Raw genomic sequence first — 13,399 nt, forward strand, 5'->3', positions numbered from 1 at the left:
TATTGTTAAATGATTTTTATTATTCCATTTATTCAATATTCCAAATTACAAATACAATCAGATCCATTATTATCCCATTTCTGAACACTAATATAATTTGACAAGCTATTCTCGTAGAAAAGCGTACAAGTCAGATTTCTCAGTGATAAAAATCGTAAGTACAAGTTGTAAAAAAGAGAAACCAGTAGGATTCAAATGTTGTTCCGTACGTGAAAGAGTTAAAACTGATTGTATGAGACCGATATGGCACCGGTTCCCGCCAAGGTGTAGCGTTTCATTGCTGCTTTGGTAACGGCGCAACGATACGTATTTTCTTCGGCGTTCACCTAGAATCACGGCCCGGTAATATTAAAATTTCCGTTCACGAGTTTCGGGGGGGGGGGGCGACTTATTCGCTTGAGCGCGTTATTTCTCTTCCCTTACTTCGTCCTTTTCAGGAACCTGAGAAGCTATCGCTTTGTTTCCCCGGTTGCCCTTACGAAACACGTATAAACATTTGTATCGAGCGTGAAAGTAAAGAGTGTGGTACGCGCCCCGCGAACTTAACCTGCCCTTTCGAAAGCCTGCACAAAGAGAAACCGTCGTAAGAATGCGAGAACGTACACGCGCCCGGAAATAATTTCCCTCATTTTTTCTGCTATTGAGGGGTCCCTTCGCGCCGCTCGACTCACGCGCCCAGACGAATCAGTCACGCGAACGAATAGCTTGGAAATACAGTGAATTGCAAAATCGTTGAAATGTACGGAATAAATATTTTACGAAGTTTAGCATACCCATACCATTTATTCAGGTTTCGTATATTAATTATTGAAAAATCAAACGTTCGGTTGACGAATAAACAGAGTCTATAAAAATAGTTGAAAGTAATTTTTACAGAAATATTTGGCATGCACTTTTTATTATTGGCTATAATTCAATTTGAGATTTAAAACAATAATTCACAAAATATACGTGCTGAAAACAACGGAAATATCAACAGTTAATGAATCATGAAAGTTAATAGTAAAACAGAACATTCGTTCAACTGGAAACATAATATTTGTTCATTATACTATCAATAGTAGTCGTAATTTAAACAATAACAACGAAGGTATTTTATTTGATTTTCTTTTATCCCAATAATGGGCGTTAATCCTTCGACCTTGTACGAGGACTATTTGAAAATGTAAAACCAAAGTATTTCGAGAGTGAACATTTTCCACCTCGAGCGTTCAAATATTTTCATAAGCCATTGTAAGAAGAACCATAAAAGAAAGGTAAAGAAAGATAATTGTGTTTCTCCCGCACAGTATAGCGCAGTTTCGCTTTTTTCTAAGTACAGTACAGTAGACTGTTTCAGTCGTTGTATTATGTTCGCGGAATAGGTGAACGATCATCGGTTCGTTTCGAATGTTTCGACAATGAGCATGGAAAAGATTATTACAGGCGGAAAGGTGGGCGGCGAATTAACACAGCGCGGCGCACAGTAACTGAGATTTCAACGAGTTTTGTTGTACCAGATACTTGTCTCCCGCTTCCCGCGTGTCCGAGCAGCTTTTGAATAATCCTTTATGCGACAACTTTGCAGGGCTAGTTACAGTACGATTTTAAACAAAACCTTCCGAGACAAGTGACTGTCGTTTCATGTATTATGTATCGCATAGCCCGCCGAAAACCAGAATTTTCACGAGCCCCAAAAACTACGAACGCCACCCGCGGAACTTCGAAGAAAATTTACATGAAAATGTACACCGGCGAATGAGAATCGACCATTTGCATGCGCGTTAAATCCGCTCGTAACGGACTCCTAAACCTGTTACCTGTTAAGCAAATGAAGTAAAAAATCGTTTGAAAAATATCAATTTCCAACTATTTCGTTGAATTTGTCACATCGTACGCTACATATTGATCGTGAGCTAAAATATCTTCATCGGTTTATATCCTGGAACTACTTCAAAGTACCATTTTCATTGGAATACCATTACGAAATATTAACTTGAACTTTTACTTCGATGTAATACGATCCAGTATAAAGCATCATTGTCCGCATTCCTACTGTGACAATCATCTGGCAGTTAGCTTCTTATTTGAACAATGTTGATATACCTAGGATAAGACGTTAAATTTTCGAAATATATTTAATACCTCCAAGCAGAAGCGACTGGAAGACCGACAAGAATTTCAGCTGTAAGGAACAGCCGGCAATTTCCAGCTAATTTCTGTTCAAGCAAAAATTTCCGGCTCGAAACTGGCAACGTCGATGGCTTCGAGATCCATAGTTGTCTCGCTTCTGTGGATCTAGGCAATTTAACTCTATCCCTCGCAAGACGGCCTTCCGTTTGTCGAAAACCCATCGGACAACACCGTGGCGGGACACCTTGTAACGATAATCTTGAGACATTACCTGGTTTAAGGCGGCTGGGGAGCCTGGAAGCACGTGCGCCAAAGAGAAATAGAGGGAAAGTAAGAGGGATAGATGGGGGTAAGGCGACGATATATCTGACTACCGTTAAAACGGTATTACCCCACTTCGAAATTGACGATTAATCATAGGTGTGCACCCGCTGCGCCGCCAGGAAAGGAAGCTGATTGCTCCCACACCACTGATTCGAGCTAAGGGGAGAGCAAAGTCGGCTGTTCTGGGCTGTTATTGATTCCTTGACGGATTCTTACGGTCGGATCTCCGTGCGGACCTACCCTTTGGGGATTTCGTGGGCGAATGTTCCGTTAGCTTGATGTATTGCCTAATAAACGATCGAAACTTTGATGGTTAAACTATTCTAATTGCTAGGTTTCATGAGATAATTAAATTTCAGGCTGAATACGCTTCGCCTGCCGTCGGAACGCTGTTATTTCTGCGAACTTTATTACCGTTATGATGAACAGGATAGAGGATCACGGTAAACTGAAATATTACGAAACGATACTTGTGCAACACAAGCGTTCCCGTTAATGTCAGATTATCTTTTGAATAACGTCTCTTTAGGGGGTTAGTTTAACCCTCTCTAGCGAAGTTTCTGGAACGTGGGAAGAATCCCATTTTATTAGATACTGCTAATTATAGACTGACCAAGATCATCCGACCATATCATTTTAACATACATCTTTACTAATTCATTGGTTGCGATAATTCTACTTACAGAGTACAAATTGTAGTCTAAAATTACCAAACAAATATCTCCTTACTCGTGTAACATTCATATTTATCGCAATGAAATGAAATACATAAAAAATTCAATTGTTCCATTGTTCGTAATCGCTAATCCCAACGATATCTGTCTACAAAGATATTATTATAAAGTGTATCTTCGGTATTGATTGTCCAGCGTCTATTCAAGAGGCTGGAGAAACAGTGAAACAAAGTTCTAAGCAGTGTTTGCGCCCGACGTCCTAAGTTGATCACGGATGACAATGCTCGGGCAATGTCTATTGAACCATAGAGGCCCGGGAATGGCTCCTCCTCTCGGCGGTCTAAAGATTTAGCCACGCAAATGAACGGCACGGAACAGAGGAAGCGAAGTATAGATGGGTTTGAGGGGATGGTACATGTTATTGATTCGCCAGAGAAATCCATGAAACTGGGTCTTAGCCGCGGAACCGTTTCATTTAAATAATTTCATGCGTGGGTACCTTTCATTCCTCTAAACTAAGCCCCGCCGGTCTCTGCGCCGGGAGTGTTCATTTGACATTCATTTAGTCGGGGAAGTCGCGCGATGTTACGCGACAGCCATTTAAGACAACCGAGGGAAAATCCTCTTGGGGGTGGTGAGACGTAATCATCGGAAAACAACCGTCTTATTTTTTCCCCTTTATCTCTATTAGGAGAAATGAGGGCCCCAGACCGGGAATAAGATTTTATACTTTTTTCCGTGACCCGCTCGAGCAATAAATTGCTGTCGGGCTTGTTTCCGAACGTGTAAAGGTCAACTGAATTGCTTCATAGAATCAACGGATGAAAAATTGTCGAGCTTGTGTTTATAATTGAAACGAGAAATTGAAAACTTTTGTTTTTCGAAGAGCTCAACGCGTCGAAAGTAGATTTTCCGATGTTTAATTTGTAAAATATGAATGGTCTCTGCGTGTTTTTGAAATTAGAATTTGTGATTGCAGTGCAACGTGAAATGGTAGTGTGATAACACTGCTGTCGCTGTAGCGGGTATTGAGTGCACTTCATTATAATATAAATGATACAATTTTCATTGTCTGTAAACTGTAACACTTATATTATTATTGCGTGTAATTAATAATAATTGCGTATGTAAGGGAGAGTTCGTGAGAAATATAATTTTGAATTTTACAATGAATGGTAATCATCGAATTTAGTATACAAACTGTTAGTAATTCAATTTTCCTGTATTTGATATCTGCTACGAAAAGTATATTAGTGTAGTATATTACTTAGTTAGTTAAAAGTATATTAAATAAATGTTTTAAACTATTTATAACTAAATAATGAGTACATAAACGTGCATTCAAAATACGTTGCGCGTTTTAAGAATTTATCGTTTTACGGAAAAAGATACAAAGAACGTTGTTTTTCTATGAAGATTACGAAAATTGTTCCAGAATGTACGTAGCGAAATACAAAAGAGGCTACCCAAAGAATGGTCCGAGGAAGAAGTTGCTCAACTATCAGAGCTCTGGGAACTGCGGAAAGAGGATGACGGTAATTTTTGAAGAACTTTTATCAGATGAGTCCCAGGAGCGATGAACATCTTATAGCTGGGTGGCCGTACCTTGAAACAGTTGAGAAATTTTACGAATGCTCACCCGGGGAATTCATTAGCACCGGTGACGATTCTCGAGATTTAATTAAGCGCCGGGCATCGGTAACGGCTGGCTGCCACCTATAGCAATAATTCGGACTCCGGCCGATGCGGACGAAGAATAATATCCCCGCTGATAGAAGGATTTTCAGAAGTCTTGTAGAACTTGCTTCATTTCCGTGCAATGACTTTGTCTCTCTCCCGACTTTATCACTCGAAATTCTTCTCCCGTGCTGAACGAAAGTTCCCAAAACATATTACCCTAGCAACTTTTTCGTTCACTGTTTCAAGAGTTTGAATTTCGTTTTTTTCCCTTGCTGCTTAAATCTTAACATGGGCATTGCTTTTTATACTAAACAAAAAATGTTTCAATTATTAAATATATCATATATACAGTTCCATACAGTGATAATACTATATAATATATTATCACGTATAAAATTTTCATTTAACACGTTATGTTTAACAGAAAACTTTAGCTTCCCTACTATAAATACTATGTTCTATCGCTCAATTCTTCGAAATCACAAAATCCAAAATCTGAAGACTCGAACAGGTAATCCAATTCGACACGTTTTCTTTCGTCGTTGAAAATCCGAGGCCAATATTTTCTATATTACTCTATTTTCCTCGATCCCTTTAAGAAAATTCGAAGATCACAATCTCTGAAACAAGCTGTCATTCGACGGGACTATTTTTAATCGGAAACTAACGTTCGATTCTGCCGTTCCGCGTAAAGAGCGAGCCGTCAGAAGCAAGTACGTCTCGCTTATCAGAAAATGGATATCCTTTTCGCTAATTTAATTCCACTCCCCGCCCCTTGCTTATTACACTGAAAACGGCTGCGATCGGATCGAATTGAGGCATCTCCTCCCACGTTCGACTTCGAATTAATGCCGATACGGTTTACGTTTTGCACAATAGATCCCGTGGATATGATCTTCAATGGGCTCACAATAAAGCGTCCGAAGCCAAAGATCAAGGAGAAGCTTTTAGAATTAGGATTGGCTGCGGATCGAAAGGAGCTACGCAAGAAGCGATCCAGAAAAAGCAACCACGGTAAGTGTTCCACTCTTCCTCTCTTTTTCTCCCCCCACCCCGTTCAGCCTCACTCTATACTCGTTTCTCTTTTTCCCTCTCTTTGCCTCTGTCTAGCCGTCTTTTTCTTTCCCCAACCCTTCCTGCCGATCTGAAGCGGTGAGATGTGAAGCACTCCTTGTTCTGCTCCATCCTATCCCATTCCATTCGCATCTGTCTTTCTTACTATCCTCAGATTCTGCGACTATTCCCATTCGATCAGTCTTCTGCTAATACGATTGCTAGCGACTGCATAGACCCGGGTCCCGGATGCAGGCAGGGAATAAAAGCAACGGGAAAGAGGGGAACCGCCGCTGTTCGAGAGGAAATGAAAGGGGAGATCAATTTGTACCGAATCTTCTTGTAGGACTCTCCCCTGTAGTTTCTTTATGATCTAGGAAAAAACGTTCTACCCGTGTCGTCGGAGATCAGGTTACACAGACTTTGTTTCGATACTTGATGGACCGTCATCAACAAATTAATTGGGTCCCACGCGAGATTGTGGGGAAAGGTGTGGCACCGGTATTGTTGATAGCTTTTAGTTTCATATCTTTTATTAGATAGCTTTCATTTTTAGAGAGATTGTGTTTGCTTTTAGTTATTCTTGTTACATATTGATCAACGGGATTTATTGTGAACATTAGGATGAATATTCTCTGAATTCTACGTTTAATACAGTGTGTTATAAAGATGAGAGTCGAAGGGAAAAATATTTTATTCTTTGGAAGGTTGAGCGTGTTTGAATTGGATTGTAATGTTTATCATGTCTTATCCAATATTTGTATTTTCCTGGATGGCTTGCGACGTCAACCACGGTTTACCAAAATGTTCCGACTGGCTTCTTTCTACGGAGTGGTTAAAGTAGAATAAAGAAGTAAATGTAACGGTCCAGTAGAGTCGAAAAGAATCGGGATGGTCCAGTCATGCGGTTCATACAGCACATCGAACGGCATGAATATAGACAACACTATTGAAATAACGTTTGCATTTCTGTCCCAACGCTGTGTGCGGGAACGTGAACGGTCTCCGCCAGACTCGTCACGGAATACAAATTTTGTTATTTAATATCGAAGGACTTGTATTCCGGTCGTAGTTTTCCTGACCCCCGGGGCCAATATGACATGTCCTCGTTTACCATTACTTTGCTCTACGAATTTCATTTCTCTCTCTCCCTCTCCCTCTCCTTCTCCATCACTCTCTCTGTTTCTTTCTTTACCAAACGGTCTATTTCCATTGAATGCGTAAAGATAAATTGTATCGTGCATACAGTACACAAGGTTAGAAGATGAAGTATAGAAGCAAAGCTTTGTCTCGACTTACACGTGGTATTGAAATAACGTTTCCAAGCGCGTTCATAGTCGTGGACTGAATGCGATCTGGCGACGCGGTACGCCTGGTACGTTTTCGCCGGATCTTAATATCGCATGTATGACGGCTGAAACGTTTTATGACCGTCGACACGAATAACAGACAATTTTCAATGTCAATTTCCGGTTTCTGGATAATTGAGCGTCATTCGTTTTCATGGGAATTGTTCCGTGAAGATTTAATTTTTATAGATATCAGCGCGATTATAAATTATTAAGTTTCCTTAATTTTCCGTAAATCTTGATACATTTGCATAAGGATAAATTGTGTGATCAGAAGGTAAGGTCTGAATATTTTTACTCTTACATGATTTTTAATTTTCACTGGCAATTGCTGGAAAAACGTATTGATGTTTTATTTAAAAAATAATTTGAGAACGTACAATAAACATTGTTCACTTGGAGCACCTTTTTCGAGAAAGCATCGAGAAGGAAGCTATATTCAGTAACAGTGGGAATTCATACGTTTATACTACATGTAAATACGCTGAACATGTAAATACGCCTGAAGGAATTTCAATGCTATATTCAACGATTTTGTCGAAAACAAATTTAATTATCCAACATGTATATATATAAAACATTAGCGGTGCGTGTGGAATATAATTTTTAATAATAATACAATTGAAACATCTGGGCCATTCCAAACAAAATTGGTTACTTCTAAACACCGCTGTCGAGAATTTTATTCAAAATGAAATACGTCATGGTCCACGTGAAACGAAAGGGGCTTTAAGTCATAACGTAGAATATATTCACAAAATACAGACCTTCGAATTTCAAATTTCCACTTGTTTCTCTAGAAACAAGCTACATTTATAAATTGTTATCTTGAACAATATTAGTCGAGTCAAGTTTGTTCATTTTCCTATTATAATCCAGCCGATTCATCCTACTATAGTAGCATTTAAATTTCCTAAATATTTCTCACTCAAAAAGAACCATTTTGCAATATTAAAAATTCCACGCAAAATTCGTCAAGATATCATCAATACGTTTTCAACGGGAATCGAGTAAACTCGGTATCGAGGAGGAACGATATCGTCGAAATTTATATCCATTTCCGCGTACTTTGTAAAAAGGGAAATCGTCGTGGGAAACACAGTCTGTTAGTAATTCAGACGAGAATGAAAGCAGCGACGAAGAAGCTGGGAAATCCCCGGGACCTAGCAGGAAGGCTCCCAATAAACCAACAAACAGGAAAACGAAGACTGGCAGGAAGAAAGAGCCGACCGTGGTCTACACGGATGCACAATTATCTGGATTCTTGAAGGATGTCATCGAAAAAAGTGAGTAACACCGTGCCGCCTTTTCTTTTGTCAGCCTTGCTAGCTGTGCCGTCAGTGATTTATGAGAAGAAAATTCTGGACAACAACATCGAATATTGCGCAGCCTTTTCTTGCACACGCCGCTGGAGGACAAATGTCCTTTTAGAGAGCTGGGGTGGGCATGTGCACGCAGGAAAGAGAGGGCAAAACGGCGATCGTTTTGAAAAACAGCAAACTCGGCAAAAGTAATGGCGTGTCAAGACTCCTGGTTGCGGTACAAATGTGGCCCGCGTTACGAAGTTTATCCGCCCCCTGGATTTTCAAAAGGACATCCTTAAAAAACGATCTTCGCACCCTTTTGTGTCAAGCCAAGGTGCTTGTCACCTATCAGGGGAAAAGGTCCCTGATCTCGGTTACGTGTCAAAGGGGAGCACGTTTTCGCAAAGTGTTCTTGAATTTCGGTTCCACTGCGTCACGGGGGGATTATTTTTCTTTTTCTTCGATGGCGATACATTACTTTTCCGTTGTTAACGCGTTGACTGTCGCGGTCAACGATGACTGGAGCTTCTAAATTGCTTGAGAACAATTGTAATAGGGAGATTGATGTCGAATAAAAACGTTTAGTAACGTAAGTAGCTAGATGATAGTGTACTGAGTACTGTGATATCAAATCGTTAGTAATTATTTCTAATACGATTTTCCATTGTTATGAAATAATAAGTACTATATTAAACGCTAGAAAGTTCTCGTGGCAGTCAACGTATGAACTAACTAATCTACGTGAAATAATGAAGTGCAAATGATAATGTCTTCGTTGTTATTTGTTAATATTGATTAGTGTTAGAAAGATACAAACTTTTAACTTTTTTTAATGACGGTTAAAGACAAAAATTAATACTGTATTTTATAATTTTGTTTGTTTTTGGAATATGTTTATTACCACTGATTTTTAAGTATAAACAACGGAACTGAATTTTTGAAAAAAGAATGTAATAAATTTCTCCGTGAATCAGATATGAACGAGGCTTTGGAATGGATTAAGGAATCCCTGCAGGATATCCTGGACGATCGAGACGAGGAAAGCACCGAAGGTATTCCCTTAGTCCCACTGACAGATTATTCGTCCGCCGCGATGGATTCGCCCAGCTTTCAAAAGCTTCTTCGAGCTATGGGATTCACACCTCCGTTTGATGAACAGGAATCTTATTGGCGTATACCAGCTAATATGCTTACACCGTCCATTCAAAAGCGTTGCGATCTTATCGAGTCTGCGTTGGCAGGAAATTTCATTGCTGAAGGTATTCTTCTTTTTTACTTTTCAATTGTACTTAATTAATATTATTTCTCCGATATCTGAAATTCGATGAAATTAACTAATTCTTGCCTGTTTACCTTAACTGTATATATATTTACGATAAACTGAAAATTAATGTGTAAACTATATATCTAGGAAATGAATGAATTAATAGATACAAAAATTATAAAATTCGTAGCTGTGTTTTGATTGTACTAGTTAGTTTTTTGGTAGCAATAAATACACTTATTGATAATTCGGAAACGGATTTACATAAGTTAATATTGTTCAATCTTCAATCTTCAATCTACTCAAGCAACACATTCTTTATACGAAATTAAATTTAAGATCTATAACACCGAATCTTTTAATTTTCTCTATGCCTATTATAGAGCCAGGACCATTCCGGCGCAAGGTAACATTAGAGCTGGATAGAATCAATGAAAGTGACGACGACGTTGATGCATTGGAAAACATTAAAAAATATTTTGCATCCAGAGGTATGCATATAGTTTTAATTCATTATCAGCCTTTAACAAAATATTTTTATCGTGTATTTTACTGTAGAACCGGGGCCATCAGTTTCCCTGGATTCTGAATCCGACGATGAAGCAAAGAAAAAACCAAAATCATCAAAAGCTACCATGTTGCCTAAAAAATCAGCGCAACGAATGAAAGTGGAAAGCGACAAATCCGACGATGAGGTAGAGAACGAACCAAACTCACCAAAACCTGCCATGTTGCCTAGGAAATCAGCCCAACGAATAGAAGTTGAGAGCGACGAATCCGATGATGAAGTAAAGGAAAAACCAAAATCACCAAAAATTACCAAGTTACGTAAAGAATCAGTTCAACGAATGGAAGTCGAGAGCGACGAAGAAAAAGTGGCGAGCCCGCCACCGGTCGGTACGTATTAAGCCGTTCCATAGAGTCAGCTTCGTGCCCTCTGTGACGTAATTCCATAAACTCCTCGGAACTTGAAAACATACCAACGAAGTTTCCCCGTGAATCGCATTAATTTACGAATAAATTAATAATCCTGACTTAATTGATTACCAGAAACTTCGGAAAACTCGCGGATGGTAAAGCCGAAGCAAAACAACCGTGTGAAAGTGCTTGTCGATTCATCCGACTCCGAACACGAAGAGAAGACCAATCTCGAGGATGCCGAAGGTAATGGAACAACAACGAAATAAGATAATTGTTGCGAAAGGAATGATGCGATTTAATTGTTGCCCATTAAATAAATATTTTCATTAGACGAAGGAAAAAGAGATCGCTCGGATGGTTCAGAAAACGAGCACGGGACAACGAAAAAACGTCGTCTGTTGGACAGCGATGAAGAAGAAGAGCCATTACCGTCTCTGAACACCGAGCTGAAACACGCCAAGTTGATAATTAGCGACGAGGAAGACGAGACGATTGAAAAACAACCTACTCGAGTGGGGTCATCTCGGGCAATTATTAGCGACGACGACGACGATTAACAAGAGGATACTATGTGATTTATAAATATCTTTTTAAACGTCATTTCAACCAAATATTTCATTCTTTATTTTTTGTAACGTGTTATTTTTCCATACCCTTTAATAAAATACAAATAATTCTCCCCACTTTCACATTTCATTTCATCTCGATCCTAAAAACTGGACAGAAAGCTTATGAATATTGCACTTTTCAAATCCTAATAAATCATCTTATTGTTCTTCGTCTTCAACGCGTTATCTTTTCCTATCCCTTAATAAAAGATCATAACAATTTTCCTCAGCTCTACACTTTACCTCGATCCTAAAATATTAAAAAACAGAACTAAGAACTTATTTTAATTTAAAAATTAAAAACCCTGCAACCAATTCCGAAAAACTCAAGGGCAACGCGAGTTCCATGTGCCGTGCACCAATATCACAGAAATCAGCTTATCGACTGCCGCACCAGATAAAGCAGTTTCCATCGTGTTTTCCAGATTCCAGTGGTAGCCGCTGAGGCGTATGCGCCAGTGCTGGCTACCGTGACTCCTTTGTTTTCCCGGTGTATGCCCTTTCAGGTAATTGGTCGCACCCGGGGTACACTTCAGGGTGCCAAGAAAAACAGTTCCCGAAAGGCGTCCACATTTCGCCAAGTAACTAATAGGCGAGCATGAGCCGCTAGGAGGTGCATGTGGCGCCGGTTACAGTGTGCCAAGGGGCCGAACGCGACCTCTTCGGCTACATGCTAGCCGGTTCCCCGATTGGCCAATGTGGATGACTTCACGTCTTTTGATGGGCAGGTGAGGAGTCTTGGCGAGTGTCAACGATAACCGTACGCGTGTATCGGAACATAATCGCGGCCGAAGACCAGCCGTTGCCTTTTTCCGCGCATCTTCGGCGACGAGAACCACAGATCTGTTCGTGGAACGACGCGTAATGTCACCGCAAGGATTCCGCGAGTCGCGGATTTACCACCAGGCGATCATATCGCTGCAGGAATTATGAAAAACACCATGCATAACTGTATATTATTGTCTACACCCTCCCCCTTCTCTCGCTACACGGCAATTGAAACATAGTAACAGCGGGGAATCCCCCGCCTATGCAGTAGTAACGCTTCTTGGTCGTTTATGATCTTTCGAGCGCGTCGGCCACGTTTGAAAATGGCCGAGTTACCCTCTCACGAGCCAACCCTGAATAATTTCTAACTTTTTCGCCTGTATCTTTTGGTTCCTTCCCATTGGATTTACTTGTTGAATACCATTTTTGGATGGTTAATTTTTAGCATTTTTTATTGTTCTCCAAATGTGGTGCAATGGCGTATTCAAATTATGCCTAGAAGATACGATTACCATAATATTATAACCTATTATACTTCTTCCTTTGAATGCATTTACAATTTTTGTAACATTAACTCTTTATTAAAAATAGTGCAAAAGGAATTGGTTTAAAGAGCTAGCAGATTATCTACAAAGTAATTATTTAACAAATTTATAAAAAAGAGTACAAGCGTACCTTTTAGTCTTCAATTGCACGAGTAAATGTATTTTTTTGTTAAAGAATATTTTAGTAATGTAAGAATGTTATTCAAAATGTACTATACGTTTTTCCATTGTATGAGAATATGCACATATTCTTGTGCATAATCACATATCAGTGATTTATTGTTACAACGGCTGCATTATTAAGATAATATTATATACTTCTGCGATTGGCGATTGCGTCAAGATTCCGGACGGGTGACCACGTGCATTCTAATCTCAACTTATACACACCAGGCTCGCATGATTAGTCAGGAGGTTGCGCGCACGATGAGTACTACGCCGTCATTGACGGAACGATCGCGTCGAGAGAACACGTGGTCTTAACAGTAGGAGTTCAGGAAATTCAGCTAGTAATACACGATCCACTCGTGCTGTATATTCTCCTGGTAGAAGCGCGGGCTCCTTATACGGTTGTAGGCGGATGGCATCCTCTCTTTCTCCCCTCTTCACGCGCGTTTTCCCCACCCTTCGTGTAGCTTCAATCCCACATAAATACGATTTCACGCGCTGCTGCTCCAAGCCCGTAACAGAACGTGCCTGAATCACACGAGAAATTCAAACGTACTTCACATGTTCACTATCAGCGGCACATGTTTGCGACATAATCCTACATTTTACATAATAAAAATGAAATTAAT

At 39.7% G+C, this 13,399-nt stretch overlaps 1 protein-coding gene across 1 annotated transcript in view; it reads left to right on the forward strand.

Annotated features, from left to right (window-relative positions):
* The window catches only part of timeout (circadian regulator timeout), a 205,058-nt gene extending 193,701 nt beyond the window's left edge, over positions 1 to 11,357 (forward strand). Inside the window, exons 21-28 of the mRNA XM_031978551.2 lie at positions 4,546 to 4,645; positions 5,670 to 5,804; positions 8,272 to 8,478; positions 9,471 to 9,755; positions 10,144 to 10,251; positions 10,319 to 10,657; positions 10,811 to 10,924; positions 11,012 to 11,357. Coding sequence (XP_031834411.1) covers positions 4,546 to 4,645; positions 5,670 to 5,804; positions 8,272 to 8,478; positions 9,471 to 9,755; positions 10,144 to 10,251; positions 10,319 to 10,657; positions 10,811 to 10,924; positions 11,012 to 11,238 — 1,515 coding nt within the window. The 3' untranslated portion in view covers positions 11,239 to 11,357. The remainder of the gene's footprint in view (positions 1 to 4,545; positions 4,646 to 5,669; positions 5,805 to 8,271; positions 8,479 to 9,470; positions 9,756 to 10,143; positions 10,252 to 10,318; positions 10,658 to 10,810; positions 10,925 to 11,011) is intronic.
* Positions 11,358 to 13,399: the final 2,042 nt, after the last annotated feature.

This window comes from Nomia melanderi, chromosome 9 (assembly GCF_051020985.1).
Source record: "Nomia melanderi isolate GNS246 chromosome 9, iyNomMela1, whole genome shotgun sequence".
NCBI lineage: Eukaryota > Metazoa > Arthropoda > Insecta > Hymenoptera > Halictidae > Nomia > Nomia melanderi.